The sequence below is a fragment of the Dipodomys spectabilis genome, unplaced genomic scaffold (genome assembly GCF_019054845.1).
Source record: "Dipodomys spectabilis isolate Male_0828 unplaced genomic scaffold, ASM1905484v1 ptg000018l, whole genome shotgun sequence".
In the NCBI taxonomy this organism is placed as follows: Eukaryota; Metazoa; Chordata; class Mammalia; order Rodentia; family Heteromyidae; genus Dipodomys; species Dipodomys spectabilis.
In genome coordinates, this window is record NW_024870695.1 from 3,816,047 (window position 1) to 3,832,495 (window position 16,449).

The 16,449-nt window shown below is 51.8% G+C and overlaps 2 protein-coding genes across 2 annotated transcripts; one reads left to right on the forward strand and one right to left on the reverse strand.

Annotated features, from left to right (window-relative positions):
* Positions 1-694: 694 nt before the first annotated feature.
* On the forward strand, positions 695-4,047 carry Mfap4 (microfibril associated protein 4). The gene is made up of 6 exons (XM_042673988.1): positions 695-803; positions 1,090-1,168; positions 1,431-1,585; positions 2,750-2,846; positions 2,924-3,106; positions 3,502-4,047. The coding sequence occupies exons 1-6, from the start codon at positions 798-800 to the stop codon at positions 3,747-3,749; spliced, it is 768 nt and encodes a 255-aa protein (XP_042529922.1). The 5' UTR covers positions 695-797; the 3' UTR covers positions 3,750-4,047.
* Positions 4,048-4,633: 586 nt separating this feature from the next.
* On the reverse strand, positions 4,634-9,521 carry Mapk7 (mitogen-activated protein kinase 7). The gene is made up of 7 exons (XM_042673987.1): positions 9,390-9,521; positions 8,890-9,126; positions 8,164-8,329; positions 6,470-7,548; positions 5,675-6,357; positions 5,245-5,378; positions 4,634-5,108 (listed from the first exon to the last, which is right to left on the reverse strand). Exons 2-7 carry the CDS (start codon positions 9,119-9,121, stop codon positions 4,955-4,957), a joined length of 2,448 nt encoding a protein of 815 aa, XP_042529921.1. The 5' UTR covers positions 9,122-9,126; positions 9,390-9,521; the 3' UTR covers positions 4,634-4,954.
* Between the last annotated feature and the right edge of the window lie 6,928 nt (positions 9,522-16,449).

Genomic DNA, 16,449 nt, shown 5'->3' on the forward strand with positions numbered 1-16,449 from the left:
AGGTTAGAGAAAGATGGAGAATTGGTTCAGAGGGCCCCAGAGAGAGCTTAAGGGGTTTGGAAGGAGGGAGAGGTGGGGCAGGAAGAAACAAAAGCAGCCCAGATGGGCCAGGGAACTGTGAGAGGGGAATGGAAGGGGCCTGAAGTAGCCCCAGCAGAGGAGTGGGGGGAGGGGGGAGAGAAGGGGACTGGAGAGGACCTGGCTTGAGTTGGGGCAGACAGAACAGTTGGCCGCCTGCAGCCTTGTGCTCATGGCTCAGAAATGTCCCAGACCTGCCAGGAGACGGCCTGGCCCCTGCAGCCCCTGCCCACCAGCCCAGACTGCTCACATCAGGAGCTCCAGAGCTGCACCGCCCCCTACTCTTCTGCCTTTGGAATGGGGCTCCCTCCTCTAAACCCAGGAACACCCTCTAGGCTGATGAAACCCAGGCCAGGACAGGAGAGGGAGAGAAGAAACAGATATTTGCAGGCAGGGGGTATCAGGAAGCAGGAAGGGTGGGCTGGGGCCAGCTTGGGGGTGCCAGGGGCCTGTGGGAGTGGGATCCAGGGAGTAGTCACAGCCAGCAGGGAGTTAATGTCTGGTCTGCAGTACTTTGCAGACAGGCCTAATGAGACCCAGGTGGTCCCCTGGCCCCTGACAGTGTAAGCCGATGCTGGCCGGATTGCTGGTAGTGTGTGGAGGGGGTTCTGCAGCTCTAGGGGCGGGGTTGGGCAGCAGGCCATGGGCCCAGCACATAACTCTGGGCGGCTGCTGTCTGAGGCCCGCAGACACCCAGCCGATCTGAGCAAACTGCCATCATGAAGGTACTGGGCCCAGGGTGGGAAGCTCCTGGCCTTGGGGGTATGAAAACCACTCATGGAGAGAAGCCACTTACCAGAGAGGGGATTGGGCAAGCATGGGCAGAGGGGAGGAGGGGGAATCTCTTAAGATCAGAGGGTGTTGGGTCTGTCCTAGAGAGTAGGGAAAGAGAAGATGGACCAACGGGCAGGAAAGGGGTTTTTAGCAAGGGGCACTATGCTTGATGCCACAATTGCCATCAAGCTACGGGTCTGGGCCGAGGGCTGTGCTGACCCTGTTTCCTGTCACCAGGCTCTCCTGGCCATGCCGCTGCTGCTGCTTCTCTCAACACCTCCTTGTGCCCCCCAGGCTTCTGGGATCCGGGGAGATGGTAAGCCCCCCTGCCACAGCCCCCATTCTCAGACACAGCTTGAGGAAGGAGGCTGGGTAAAGAGAGATCTATCTGAGAGCCAGGCCTTAGGGCTGACTCAGTTTCCTCCTCTAAAGTGAAAATGTAGGTGGATGCAGTCATCTTCAAGCACCATTTCAAAGAGATCTTGAGATGTCTCACGACAGAAACTCCTGGTTCCAGTGGGGGTACTGAGGTGACCCTTTTGTCTTTGTCCCCCTTTCATTGCTGTCCCCACCTCCAGCTCTGGAGAAGTCTTGCCTCCAGCAGCCTCTGGACTGTGATGACATCTACGCCCAGGGCTACCAGACAGATGGGGTGTACCTCATCTACCCATCTGGCCCCAGCGTGCCAGTGCCTGTCTTCTGTGACATGACCACCGAGGGCGGAAAGTGGACGGTGAGTGAGAGGAAGGGACGGATGCCAGACCTGTTCTAGTCCAGGCTGGGTGACCCTGAGCTTCACCTCTGTGAACCTGTTTCTCCTTTAAAATGTGTTTATTCAGGTGATGGTGGCTCACACCTGTAATCCTAGCTATTCAGGAGACTGAACAATCTTGAGGATCAAGGTTTGGAAGCCAGCCTGGGCAAGAAAGTCCATGAGACTCTTATCTGCAATTAACCACCAAAAGGCCAGAAGTGAAGCTGTGGCTCAAGTGGTAGAATACCAGCCTTGAGTGAAAAAAGCTAAGAGACAGTACTCAGGCCCTAAGTTCAAGCCCTAGTATCTGCCTAAAAATTAAAAAAAATAGAAAAGTGTGGTTATGCTCAAGGCATTGTTTCTGAACTAATTTTAAGTGCTTCAGTAGGCTCATGTGTGTGATCCTCACAATAATCCTAGAGGTAGGCACTTTGCAAAATGAAAAACGGAAGCCCAGAGAGTTAAAGTCATTTGATTCAGGTCACACAGCCAGATCCCTAAGCTTTTTATTTCATTTCTGGGAATAAAACATAGGGCCTTGGCTGGGAATGTAGCTTGTCTAGCATGCATGAAGCCCTAGGTTCGATTCCTCAGTACCACATAAACAGAAAAAGCCAGACCTGGCACTGTGGCTCAAGTGGTAGAGTATTAGCCTTGAGCAAAAGAAACTCAGGGACAGTGCTCAGGCCCTGACTTCAAGCCCCAGGACTGGCAAAACAATAACAACAACAAACAAACAAACAACAACAACAACAAAAGGGCCTTTGGGTTAGGGATTTAGTTCTGTGGAAGAGCACTGTCTGGCAAGTGCAAGGCACTGAGTTCAGTCCTTAACTCTGCAACAACACAAAAAACCTAGGGCCTCTTGCATGTTAGGCAATGTCCTACTGCTGAGCTCTGTCCCTCTCTTAACCTATCTACTCCTCAGCTGAACTGGTGAGGAGTCCAGCTAGATGCTAGTGTGAAGCAGCTACCTAGTGAGGGCCCGTGTGCTCTTGTTTTAGCAACTTTCCCTCCCCTCCTCTCAGTCATTTAACAAATTGGCCTTGGCATCATAGTGTCTAAGCTTGGGGGGCCAGGGTCAGGTGGGGCTCCTACCTGGATGGCCCTTGGTCATGTAGTTCCCTGTCCTCTTGTCTCCAGGTTTTCCAGAAGAGATTCAATGGCTCAGTGAGTTTCTTCAGGGGCTGGAACGACTACAAGCTGGGCTTTGGCCGAGCGGATGGGGAGTACTGGCTGGGTAAGGCAGGGGCCCAAGGTGGGCAGGGAACTGCCCCAGAGCCAGGTCTTTGTTAACCAGCTGTTACCTGTCCCTAGGGCTGCAGAACATCCACCTCCTGACACTGAAGCAGAAGTATGAGCTGCGAGTGGACTTGGAGGACTTCGAGAATAGCACGGCCTACGCCAAGTATGTGGACTTCTCCATCTCCCCCAACGCCATCAGCGCTGAGGAGGACGGCTACACCCTCTACGTGGCAGGCTTCGAGGATGGCGGGGCAGGTACCCCTCCTGTCAGTTTCTGCCGGGGCTGAGGGGGGGTGGGGTAGGGGAGAAGACTTGGCTGTCCCTGCCCAGTTGGTCCCAAACCCCTTCAGAACCCTCCTGGGCTTGGAAGAGCCACAAGCTGGCTCGAAACCAGCTCCAGCCAGTTTTTGCCTCCGTCCTTGGGAGCAGCCACCCTGGCCCTGCTCCAGGCAGTCCTGCAAAAGAGCAGCTGCTTCTCTTCATGGCGGAGGCCCAACTACTCAACATCTGGCTCAGGGACAGTGCCCTATCCTGCCAGGATGCCATGTGATGTCGCTCAGTGTCACTCATTACTGCTGTCACCCTGTCCCTGCCAGCATGGGGCTCAGTTCTTTGCCTCAGCTGTCCCGTCCTTCCTCCCCCTCTGCTAGGAGACTCCCTGTCCTACCACAGTGGCCAGAAGTTCTCCACCTTCGACCGGGACCAGGACCTCTTTGTGCAGAACTGCGCAGCCCTCTCCTCAGGGGCCTTCTGGTTCCGTAGCTGCCACTTTGCCAACCTCAACGGTTTTTACCTGGGTGGCTCCCACCTCTCCTATGCCAATGGCATAAACTGGGCCCAGTGGAAGGGCTTCTACTATTCCCTCAAGCGCACTGAGATGAAAATCCGCAGGGCCTGAGGACCAGGGTCTCATCCCTCTCCGGGCTGCCCTGTGTTTCCATAATTGCTCCACCCCGACCCCACCAGCCCCCTGCTTCTGCTGCTTCCTGAGCACCAGCTTCTCAAAGGCCTTGCAACTCCAAGCCCAGGCTGATCCCCATTACACGCCCAGGTGTCCATTTCTAACATAGGCTCTGTTCCTTACTGCCTGAGGCTAGCTAGCCAGCAGCCCCCTAGGCTTCTTCTGAGGCACAGGTGTGCCAGCCTGGATATGGATGGGCTCCATAAAACTGAGTTACCTGGACTCTTTTCCAACAGCTGAAGGCAGGAGCCACCCTCCCAGGGCTGGCTGTTATTCTCCATCTTAGCCAGCTTCCTTTTTGTGAAATATTGATCAGGGGCTACCTGGGGTATGCCAGGCAGCATGTGGATGGCCGCTGCTACCCCCTAACACTCCCTCTGGCTATTCTCAGTCTCCCTCCCATAGTTAGCCTCTCCCTCACCCACTAATCCCCCTATAGTGAGAATCGTTAGCTGTAGCCCCACCTTATTCCCCAGATCCCTGCACAGCCTGTCCCAGCCCCCTAAAGCTCAATGCTGAAAACCGTATTCACCACAGCTATTATATATACCCCTGATGTCAGTTGAGAGCAATGTAAGCATGCAAATGAGTTTCCCCACCTTTCCCCAAGGACTGGAGTTGGGCTATGTAAGGTGGGGAAGGGGGGCAAAGAACAATCTGTGGGGCTGGGTGTGGGTGTGGAGCAGAGATCACAATAAACCTTCAGGACCTGATGACTTGGCTCTGTGTAAACAAACATTTGTCTGCCCACCCCCCCCAAGTGTGGGCACCTGGCTAACGGTGTTCTATTCCCAACTCCAAACATGACACCTGCAGACAGATGTTGAAGAGAACCTTGTATTTCACAGGTCTCATCTTGATGGCAAAAAGATCATGTCATAATAACATTACAATAATAATAAAAATTCAACACTGAAAAGGATTACTCGGGGAACGTTCGGGCCTCCCAGTCCGGGCCTCCCAGTCCTGTTCGGTGGTGGCTCAGGTGGCTGCTTAAGGCTTAAAGGGTGGGTCTGAGATGAACCCGCAGGATAATCCAAGCTGAAGCCTCACCTGTCAGGCCCAGGGCTGCAGCTGTCTGTAACACTCCCATAGGCCCAGCAGCTAAGCCCGCCTTGGTAACAAGTCATACACTGTGGGCCTCAGGGCTCCTGGAGGTCAGGCAGGTCAGCCAGCAACATTGGGGAGTCCATCTGGATCTCACGCTGCAGAGACTCGATGTCGGCAGGGTTCATGCCATGGCCCTCAAGCCAGTCAGCAAGGAGAGAGGCGGAGAGTGAGGCTGAGTCTGCCTGGCTGCAGGGAGAAGAAATCAGGAATGAGGGAAGGAGGGGAGGAGGGAGAGGAACTGCTACCCTGGGCTGACTTGGCAGCATCCCACAGACAACCCCTCCCACAGCCCCATTCCAGGGGCTCAGTACAGCCATCTTACCCATCTGGTGGCCCGTCAGCCACGCCCATGTCAAAAGATTGGTTTAAGAATTCCTCCAGGTCAAAGCCAACACCATAGCCAGCCCCACTGCCCTTTGGGGTGCCTGAGAACACGGGAGGCAAGGGGTCCTCCACCTGCAGGGGATGATAGCATGTTACAACACAGGTGCCATTGAGGAGAGCATCCTGACCTGATGTTGCTGACCACTCTGCCCCTAATATCCCTGAGCACCAATGCTGGCCAGTCTTTCTCCAGGACAGGCACTTTCCTGGCAGTATCTCATCTGCCTCCCAATCACTCCTTGACATAATGCCATGGAAGGGGACCCATTCAGACATAAAGCCCCACCTGCCACTCAGTTTTCATGGAACAAGGGTAATTTTAAGAACATAGATCCAGGTGTCTCCCCAGCCCACACCTCTCTTCTTACCTGAGACTTGGAGAGTTGCTGGGTTACCAGGTTGACATCAGGTGACTCTGACGTGGAAGGCTGAGGGGCCCCACCAGGATCTGGAGGTGGTGGGCCAGGTGGGAAGTAAGGCAGAACTCCTGGGGCATTGGGGCCAGGTAGCCCAGGGGGTGGCACGAGCGACTGGGGGGGCAGGAGGCTTGTGGAGGTAGCAGTCTGGAGTGGGGCAGGAACTGGGATAGGTCCAGGAGGGCCAGGGGGTGGACAGGCTGGCTGGGGTACAGGACCAGGGGTAGAGCCTGAAGGCTGTGGTAGGGGACCAGTGGGTTGAGCTACAGGGCCAGAGGGTGGACTAGTGGGCTGGGTTGGGGCTGGTGTAGAGGTTGGGACTGGAGCTGGGGCTAAGACTGGAGCTGGGGCAGGGGCTGGGGCAGGGGCAGGAGCAGGGGGCCGAGCCATGCGAGTCCACCTCTCCAACAGGCTTCTGTCATTGTCACTAAGCACCAGTCCAGCCAGGGGGTCGGTAGAGGGGCCTCCCAAAGTCCCAGTGCCCCTCTCCTTGCGCTCCCGCTCTTGCCGACGTTTCTCCCGCTCTTTGGCTCGCTCTTGCCGCCTCCGACGCTTCTCTTCCCGCTCTCGCTGGCGCTCCTGGGCTGTCACAGGTTTCCGAGGCTCAGGAGCCTCCAAGGTTGCGCTTGGACCATCTATAGAGAAGTTGGGCAGGGGAAAGATGAGAGCCTGAAGCCCTGTCTAAGCCAGAGTCCCCCATCTACCACCCTATTCCCCAGCCAGCCAGCTATTGTACCCAGAAAGCACCTCTGAGCCGGCTCCGCAAGGACTTCAGCAGGGCAGCTTTGAGAGCTGCCTTGGTATTGTCTGAGATGGCACCTTCTCTCTTTGGTGGGGCAGGCTCACTGGCTGGTGGGGGGGGCTGCAGAGTCAGATCAATGGTATCAGGTGCAGGGCCAGGGCACAGCGGTGGGGCTGGTGGGGGTGACTCCATGGCACAATCACCACTGGGAGCCCAGGGACTGGGCATCTCAACATCTGGACAGCCAGGCTCACTGGCTACAGGCTGCAAGGAAGGCTGGAAGCGGATCTGTTGGCGAATGCCCTCTCGGCGTGCATGAAAGTCTTCAATCTCAGCCACTATGGCCTCCTTAATACGCTCTCGGGTGAGGGCTTCACGATCAAAGGCAAAGTCAAAGGGTGGGGCACAATCAGGTTCATCATCAGGGTCGTGGTACTTGGCCAGGAAAGGGTGACGAAGGGCAGCAGCTGCTGAGATGCGGGCACTGGGTTCAAAACGTAACATTCGGCCCAATAATGAGAGGGCTTGGCGGTCGGCACCTGGATACACTGTCTCCCAGGGCACAGGCTGGCGTGGCGGCAGGCTCTGGATATAGGCCCGAACTCTTTCAGCCCCCACAGACTGAATCACAGCTGGTGATGGAGTACCTAGCACCATCATGATCAGCTGTAGCTGGTGTACATAGTTTTTGCCTGGGAAGAGCTGGCGCCGGGCCAGCATCTCACCAAAGATGCAGCCCACAGACCAGAGGTCGATAGCCTGTGTGTACTCATGGAGGGAAAGCATGAGCTCAGGGGCACGGTACCAGCGAGTGGCCACATACTCGGTCATGAAGTACTGGTGCTCAGCTGGGGAGGTACACAGGCCACGGGCCATACCAAAGTCACCGATCTTGAGCTCACAGTTCTCATTCACCAGCAGATTGGAGGGCTTAAGATCACGGTGGATGACCTGAGCTGAGTGCATGTACTTAAGGCCCCGAAGCAGCTGGTATAGGAAGTAGCGCACATGCTCCAGTGTGAGCGGCTGTGAGGAGTGGATGATCTGGTGCAGATCACTCTCCATCAGGTCCAGTACCACATAGCTGGAAGAGAAATGAGGAAAGAGGCATGGGCTGACCTGTCCAGGCTGTAGGGCCTTACTCTAGGACTCCAATGGGCCAATGACATGATACAGAAGACAACTAGGTTCTATAAACTCTACAACTTTCCCACAAACTTAGTTAAATCACCATTCTTCCCTAAGCAAGTTTCCCTGCCAGATAAAAAGATGGAGCTCGACTAGACCAACGCTAGACAAGTTTAACTCTGGAATTAGCTTATTGTTTGATAGTGGCTGCCCAAGCAAAACTATGGTGAAAACTGGAAGGCCCATCCATTTTCTGTAAGAAAGTATTCTGTGATCAATTAGTGATGTCAGCTATGAGAAAAGAATGTAGTGTTGGTATGAACATCCTATATCTGCCATTCTATATTTTGAGATTCTGTAACATTTGAGATTCTCTAACATCTGTATTCTCCTAGAATAATAATGGCTGTTCCTGGTAATGTCCTAAATAAAGGAACAATGGTACTGGAATCAGGAATTTTTCCAGCCTGTCGCATATTAGGTTCAGTGGCCCTTTTAGAACTTCAGCAAAATAGTCCTGGCCTTCAGAAATGGTTCCAACTATGCCTTTCTCTCCCTTCCTGCTTCTTACACAGATTTGAACTCTCCATAGGGCACAGTGGGCCTTAAGATGTCCTTAATGGCGATGATATTGTCATGTTTGAAGTGTTTGAGGATCTTCAGTTCCCTGAGGGTCCTTTTGGCATTGGTCACCACATCAAATGCATTGGGGATCTTCTTGATGGCCACCTGCTGGCCTGGAGAGCAAGGAAAATGCAGATAAGAGAGAAGTAGCTGCAAGCCCCTTTCAGTGCTACTCTTCTAAGACACAAATGCAATGGACACTGTACTCAACATGTGGCAAGCCCTGTGCACTTCACATAACATCATCAAATCTTACCTTCACAACTACCTTATGAGACAAGTATCAATAAGCTCAAAGCTATAGATGAGTCCCTGGCTTGGAGATGTTGGAAGGTGCACAGCTAGTTAGTGGTAGTCTTGATTCAAATACCTGAATTCAAACTCTCTGCCTACACTCTCCACTTCCAATCTCATCTGTCCTACCACCAAACCCTTGTGCCAGTCTCCAGTTCTACAACACAGTTCTCTTTTGGGCACCAAGGAACAGCTGTCTATTCTGGTCTACTGGAATTGTCATTTTTCTAAAGGGGAAGTAGGTTGATTGGCAAAACAGAGGTCCTGAGAACGGTGACTAACTGTAAGCTGGCACTTAGTAGGGGTTGAGCTGAACCAGAATCCATAGAGCAGCTTCCCTTCCTGGCTGGCACCTCTACAAGTAGCTCAGGAAGCTCACCAGTGAGGCGGCGGCGAGCAGAGGACACCACCCCGTAGGCTCCGTTGCCTATGGTCTCGATGATCTCGTACTCGTCCCCCACGTCAAAGGTCACATCAAAGGAGCGAGCTTTGAGCAGGGCCAGGTTCTTGGCCGTGACAGAGGCAGCGGTGTGAGCGGGCTCTGCTTTCACCGGCCCGGGGGGTTCCCCAGAGCCGTCCTCGCCGTCTTCTTCCTTTAGGGGCTCGGCCATGGTGTCTGTATGGAGATGCTGGTGAGGGGCCCGCCCCCTGTGTGCCTCGGCTTCCCCCTCCACCCCCGACTGAGGACCAGGACTAGAAAATCTCCAAGTTCTCTAAACCGATCGGGGCCGCATAAGGGGAAAAAAAAGAGAACAGCAGACACTTGAAGTTTCACTGGGAATCAGAGCCCAGAGCCCAGGTCCCGTTCGAGGTGGGGAAGGGTGCGGTGCTGTCCAGGAAGAAAGGGAGGGGCGGGGCACTTGGCGGGGCCACACTCACCGAATGGCGCCTCGCCCCCACTCCTCCTCAAGGATTTGGGGAGTTCTGGAGCTCACAGTCCCCCGCGGAGAGGATCTCCAAGAGTCGCTTACTTATTCAAGAGACGCCGCCACAATCTCAGTTTTGCGCGCTGCCCAGCCTATCTCCCCCACCCACGTCCCGCCCCCCAGGACCACACACTCCCTTCAGCCTCTGGCCAATTGCTGAGCGGACTCCACGAAGGTTCCCACCCTTTAATTTGTGGTGTCCAATCCGAGCCCGCCTGGCAAGAAAACCACGCCCTCCATCTGCGCCCGCGCGCGCCCGCGCGCGCCCGCTACTGTCCAGCTCGCCGGTGGGAGCCGCCCAAGTGCTGCTCCTCCCTTTGTGTGTGTGGGGCGGGAGGGGCGGAGGTGCAGAGGTGCTATCAGCCCGGCGCTGTGCTTTAACGCATGCGCACTGGCAGCCCTGGGGACGGAGTGAATTGGAGCGCCCCTGCACGTTTGCGCGTGCGCCCCCGTCAATAGTCTCCACTTCCTCCGGACAATCACTGCTTGTCCCTCGAGGTCCGGTAATAGCCAGGCCTGAAGCGGATGAGTCCCTTGGCCATGTTACCTTGGCAACCAGATCCTGAAATCCCTCTTTTAGCCTTTCTTCCTTCATCAACCCTCGTCGTCTAGAGGATTGTGCTCCCAACTTTCTCAGTCCCCAGCATTCTGGGAATACCATCTTCCCCTGTAGAGAGGGACCTATCGTGTCCAACCACAGAGATCCCAGTCCTCCCGGGTTCTAGAGCGTCGAGTCTGAAGCAGCCACTGACTTCCGGTGTCTGGGCCCACTCCCCTGCACGCACACTCGCTTCCTGCGAGTCTGGCCCTCCTCTCAGTTTCCTGTCCGTTGCGTTTGAGTTCCGTGCAGAGGTTTCGGTAGCGGCGGAACCAGAACCCTGTGCTTTATTCATTCATGTCACATCCGGTGTTGACCGAGCGCCATCCGTCCGCGGCTCTGGGCCGTGAGACCTACTTTTACCGAGAAGGTAAGGAAATACTGGTTTTGGAGTTGGAACTCTGAAGATAGCTGGGTTTCTGCCAAGTGAAATAGCAAAGAAGGGCTCTTGAAACAGCAAAAGTATGGAGGCCGAGGGACATTGTCCCTGCCGATTGAGGGCCAGGTGGACCATTATTCCCCAAAGCTCCAAAGGGTGGATCCAGACTAGAACGAATTTTGGTAAGCTTGCATTTTTGTTTATATTCTCTTATTTTTGTTTTTCTTACTTCTTACTCATACCTATTCAGAAAGTTCCACATAGCCTAAGTGTACAGTTTGCGGTCATATTAAAAACTACAATACACACAAACACAAAAACGAGCATGCCGGGCGCTGGTGGCTCGTTTTTTTTTTTTTTTTTGGGTCCGGTTGTGGGGCCTGAACTCTGGGCCTGGGCGCTGTCCCTCAGCTTTTCAGCTCAAGGCTAGCGCTCTACCACTTGAGCCACAGCGCCACTTCTGGCTTTTTTTTTTTTTTCTTTTTGCTTATGTGGTGCTGAGGAATCGAACCCAGGGCCTCGTGCATGCAAGGCAAGTGCTCTACAACTGAGCCACCTTCCCAGCCCTGTGGCTCGTTTTTTAATCCTAGCTATGCATAGGGCTGGGATCCGGGGATTGTGGTTTAAGATCAGAATTTTCCATTTTAATTGGAAAATCTTGAACCATATCCACGTGGCTGATGAAAAAAAGTCATACAAATAAAATACAAATAATACATACAAGTTTTACCAATTTCATCTTTTGTATACAAAAGTAGTAGATTATATTATACATAGTTTCCTGGATAATATCTCATTCAGTAACTGAGTTGTTTTGTTTTGGTGCTGGTCCTGGGACTTAAACTCAGAACCTAGATACTGTCCCTGAGTTTCTTTGCTCAAGGCTAGCACACTATCACTTGAGCCACAGCTCCACTTCCAGCTTTCTGGTGATTAATTGGGGATCAGAATCTCACAGATCTTTCTGCCCAGGCTGGCTTCAAACCAAGATCCTCAGATGTCAGCCTCAGAATAGTTAGGATTTGAGATGTAAGCCACCTGTGCCTAGCTTATAACTGAGTTTTTGGGGTTTTTTTGAGATGCAGTTCAAACTCATCATTTTATAATGTACAGTTCAGTGTGTTTTACTATGCTCACAGAATAGGTCAACCATTGCTACTGTCTTATTTTAGAATATTTTCATCATCCCTCAAACACATTAGAAATTATACTTCCTTCCCCACTCCAACTCAGGGTAACTACTAAACTACTTCGTGTGCAGGGATTTGCCTGTTGGACATGCTATATAAAAGGAATCATAAAGTAGGCCTTTTTAATCTGACTTCTTCACTTAGCATCTTCTTTTTTTTTTTTTTGCCAGTCCTGGGCTTAAACTCTGGGGGCCTGGGTGCTGTCCCTCAGCTCTTCAGCTCAAGGCTAGCACTCTACCACTTAAGCCACAGTGCTATTTCAGGCTTTTTCTGCTTATGTGGTGCTGAGGAATCGAACCCAGGGCCTCATGCATGCAAGGCAAGCGCTCTACCACTGAGCCAACTTCCCAGACCATTCACTTAGCATCTTGTCATAGATGTTCTCTTTATTATGTGTCAATACTCAGTTCCGTTTTTTTTTTTTGGCTGAATAATTTTCAGTTTTGTTCACACATTTGGTAGCATTTAGACACAAATGATGGAGTTTTCAAAGAGAACCTAAAATGGAGAATCCTTGGTCCAGGAGGTCATACTGAGAGTCTGTTCCCTGTCTCAAGGCCTGTTTGCCCACATGCTGCATGCTAAACATTTGCCTATAGGAAGGAGGCCAGTTCATATTGGAGGAGCCAGCTGGGGTCCTCATCAAGATAAACCTTGTTCTGGAATGTTGTACATCACTTGGAAAGTGAGCTAAAATACTTTAACCAAGAGTTGCCTTTTGTCATTTACCATATCATTATATTCTCATTGTTCTTTAAAATTCTCCCTCATGAATAATTGCATGCTTAGTGATTCTTTCACAGTTTTCTTGTCAATCACTCCCTGTAGGCTGGTCCTGGGGAAGGACTTGATGCTCCAAGCTCCCTAAGCTTCAATAAAAGCCTGTACTGGAGTGGGAGTAGAGGTGTTAGGAGTTATGGGGCTGGGCATGGGGAAGTGGTTAATTATGGAATTGAGGGCTTATGCAACTAACAACAACATGGGACAGAGAGTTACAAAAGGTATAAGGATGAAGAAGGACATGCGGAGCAAGGACCACGGAATAGAAAAATGGTAAGAATAGGTGGTCAGGGGCCTATGGCAGAATAAACAAATCTTGGCAACAACAAAATGGGAGCAGGAGGCTTAGAAAAAATGAAAAACAATAAAAGCAGGTAGTCTGGAAAAAAATGAAAACCTGCCTGACAACAAATGGGGGGGGGGGGACACTCTAAATCTTTGATGTCACAACTTTACAAGAAACAAAAAAGGAGCGAGCCAGTCACCCGGTGGCTCATGCCTGTAATCATAGCTATTCAGGAGGCTGAAATGTGAAGATCAAGATTCAAAGACAGCCTGGGCAGAAAAGTTCTTGAGACTCTTCATTCAGCCCCTCGAAAGCCAGAAGTGGCAAAGCTTTAATTAGCATTAAGTTAAAAAGCATATGGACAGTGCCCAGGTCCTGAGCTCAAGCCCCAGTACCAGCACAAAAAGGAAGAAAGAAAATAAAGGGAAGACTGAACCCACCAATCCAAAAGCCATCCAATTCTCACTAACCCAAGCCCAAGCTCCATGACAAGGAAGACAGCAGGAGACTACCAAGAGGGCAGACATGGGATAAACTCCCTCCCACCTTTCACATGGTGTGTCTATGGCATATCATATCTATGCCATATGCTCTATTTCTCTGTCATATTTCTCTCCCAATAAACTCTATCACCTTTACTTGTGTTCAGAATTTTCTTGCCCGACTCAAAATCCACCATTGTTTAGGTGTTCTAAGCTCTCTGGTAACATATTTAGTGCTAAATACCCTCCACCAACACTTGCTGTTTTCTTCTTGGCTCCATCCTAGGACCCATGAAGTATGTCATGGTGGTTTTGATTTTCATTTCCCTAATTCAAGGAGGTTAGACCTCTTGGGTTTGTCCATTTGTCTTTGGGAGGCATCCATATTCAGTTTGAATAGATGTTACCTATTTTTAGCCAAGTCATTTGCCTGCTTATTGAATTTTGAGATTATTTATTTTTGTGTCCATGCTGGAGCTTGAACTCAATGCCTCATGTTCTCACTTGTCTTTTTTGCTCAAGGTTGGCACTTTAACCCATGAACTACAACTCCACTTCCAGCTTTTTGCTGGTTAATTGGAGAGAGGATTCTCACAGACTTTTCTGCCTTGTCTTCAAACCACAATCTTCAGATCTCAGCCTCCTGAGTAGCTAGGATTACAGATGTGAGCCACCAGCACCTGGCCAGAATTATATATTCTAATATAAGTACTTTACTGGATTCCTGATTTATAAAGTCCAGTTTGTCTATTTTGTTATTTGTCATTTGTACTGTGGGTGTCATATCTAACCATCTCATTCTCTTTTTTTCCCATATAGCTGCACAGTGTTCATTTACAACTGTATTTAACACAAATCCCACCAGTAGGCATTTAGATTAGTTCAGACTTTTCTATTTTTATTTGAGCAGTGCTGAATAAATTTGAGTGTGTCATCTTGCACAAGGTATTTATTGAGTTAAGGAACAGGAGCATACACAGAAAGTGAAGTCAGTTTCCTTGAAGTCACAAGCAACAATCATGTGGAATAATGTTACTCAAGTAAGAAATAACCTCTTTAAGAAGCAGGTGTAAGCAGCAAATGACTTAGGGTTAGCATGGATTTTTGTCTGTCCCGATATTCCCAGAAAGTTTGGTGTGGAAATAGCCTACACCTGGGTAGAAATGTGAATTCCTTTCAAGCCAGGACTGATTGACCTTTTCAGGAACCTCTCAGTGTTCTGAGAGTTCATGTTGGGAGGAGGCACTCCATCCTCCCCATCCTTTCAGGTCTCACAGCTCAGCTTTTGGGGGTTCTCACATATGAAGATGGATGCAAAAACTGAGATGGTAGAGAGAGGTGGCAAACACCCATGGTAGAGCCAGGACTGGGACCTGAACCTTATAGGGACAGGAATCCACAGGCATGCTGAACTGCAGAGCTGGTCCAGTAAGCTATTTGTCAGCACCACAGATGTGGGCGCACAGTGGGAGAGGTGTGGTATGTGTATGGTCACAGAACTGGGCTTCAGGTATTACTGGGGGTACTGTGGAGAACCCAGTGAGGTGGGAATGAGCAGTCAAGAACAGAAGAAAGCCGGGCACTGGTGGGTCACCCCTGTAATCCTAGCTACTCAGGAGGCTGAGATCTGAGGATCGCGATTCAAAGCCAGCCTGGGCAGGCAAGTCAGTGAGACTTTTATCTCCAATGGCAGTGTGGCTCAAGTGGTAGAGTGCTTGCTTTGAACTCAATAGCTCAGGGACAGTGCACTGTGCAGAGTTCAAGCCCCATGACCCCCCCCCCCCCAAAAAAGAAGGAAGCCCAGGAAGGTGTTCGGGACAGGGACTCTGTACAGGTGGCGGGGCATCAACCTGGTGCAAAACTGTCTGCCCCCACCTTGTCCTGACCCCTGTGTCCTCCCCTAGAGCCAAGACCACTGCAGAGCAGCACCCACAAAGATTGACCTCCAACCAGACTGCCCACTTCTTCAAGCACCTGGCACACCTCTCCCCAACACCTGGACTGTGGTGGGGATTCCCATGAGCCTAGAGCCAGCTCCTGAGTCCCATCTTCCAAAGATCAGGCTAATCTGCACCCTCTTGAGTGTTACCCTAGTTTTCTTCGGGGGAGCCTAGCCTCATTGTGTCCAGTTTGGACTGGAGACAGCCAGGTTGTGTTATTTGATAAAATCAAGTAACTTGTGTGCACTACAAAGCCTAGTGGCCACAGGGAGGAAAAAATGAGGCACACACAGGGAGAAAGTAATTTTATTGGAAGAAGGCAATGTGAGAAGGGGGAAAGAGGGTCTGAGCAAGTCCCTAGAGTAGACACGCTTGCCCTGTGCAATGGATGGCACTAACACCCCCAAACCTATCTCACCCCACAACCTCTCTGGTCATGTATGTGAATCCTGGCTGCCAACAAACCCTTCTCCCTTAAGGCATACTTGCTTGCCTGAGGGAGGGGCTGCTGTGAGTCCAGGTTGGGCTGTGACCATGCCTTCTCTTTCCCACAGGTGGCTGTTGCCACCCCCAGTCTTGCATAAACTGGCCAGTAATCCATGCTGGGGGCTGGGCATCCCTTAAATAGCTTTGCACACTTCCATTTCCTGGATCCAAGATAGGGTCTCTAATATTTCCTAGCCAAGAGAAGCCCTGGGGTCTGTGCCAGGAAGGACAAAGCAGAGGAGCACAAGTCTTTGAGTAAAAAGTCCTGGCTGTGAATCCTGCCTTCGGTTAAATTGCTGCTGTGGTTGCGACCAAGTCACTTTCCCAGTGAGAATCTCTTTCCTCCTCTCTAAAGTGGAGATGTCTCCATTCATTCAACAAATAGGGATGGGTGTTCACTATGTGCTGTGGCCCCGTGGGTGGCAGTCTAGCCCGAGGCGAGCCCTGGGCGGTCGGTGACCGCAAGTGCGCCCGTCTGCACGCTGCTGGGCGCGGCAAGCTGCGGGGCCACGGAGGCTGCCGGGGGCCAGGGGAACTTACTTCAACAAAGCCCGAACAGATCCGTGTGTTCTGGACAGCAGCTCCGCTGGGTGTCCGGACGCCGCGCGGAGCCCCGCTACGGGCCTCAGTTTCCCCAGCTTCAACTGGAGGGTAGCTTGTAAGGGTTCTCGAAGCCCCCATCAAGTTTCCTTCATCAGCTTTTCAGAGGGCAGGAGTCTCAAAAGCGGCAAAGGCGCTAACACTTCATCCGAGGCACAGGCTAGTTGGCCCCAGCCGGGTTCCCCGCTCCGAAGCTGGGGTGTCCCAGCTTTAGCCCAGCGCGCTCGGTGGCGGTGGACCTGCCGCGCGCCCCGGGGCCTCGCTCCGCACCG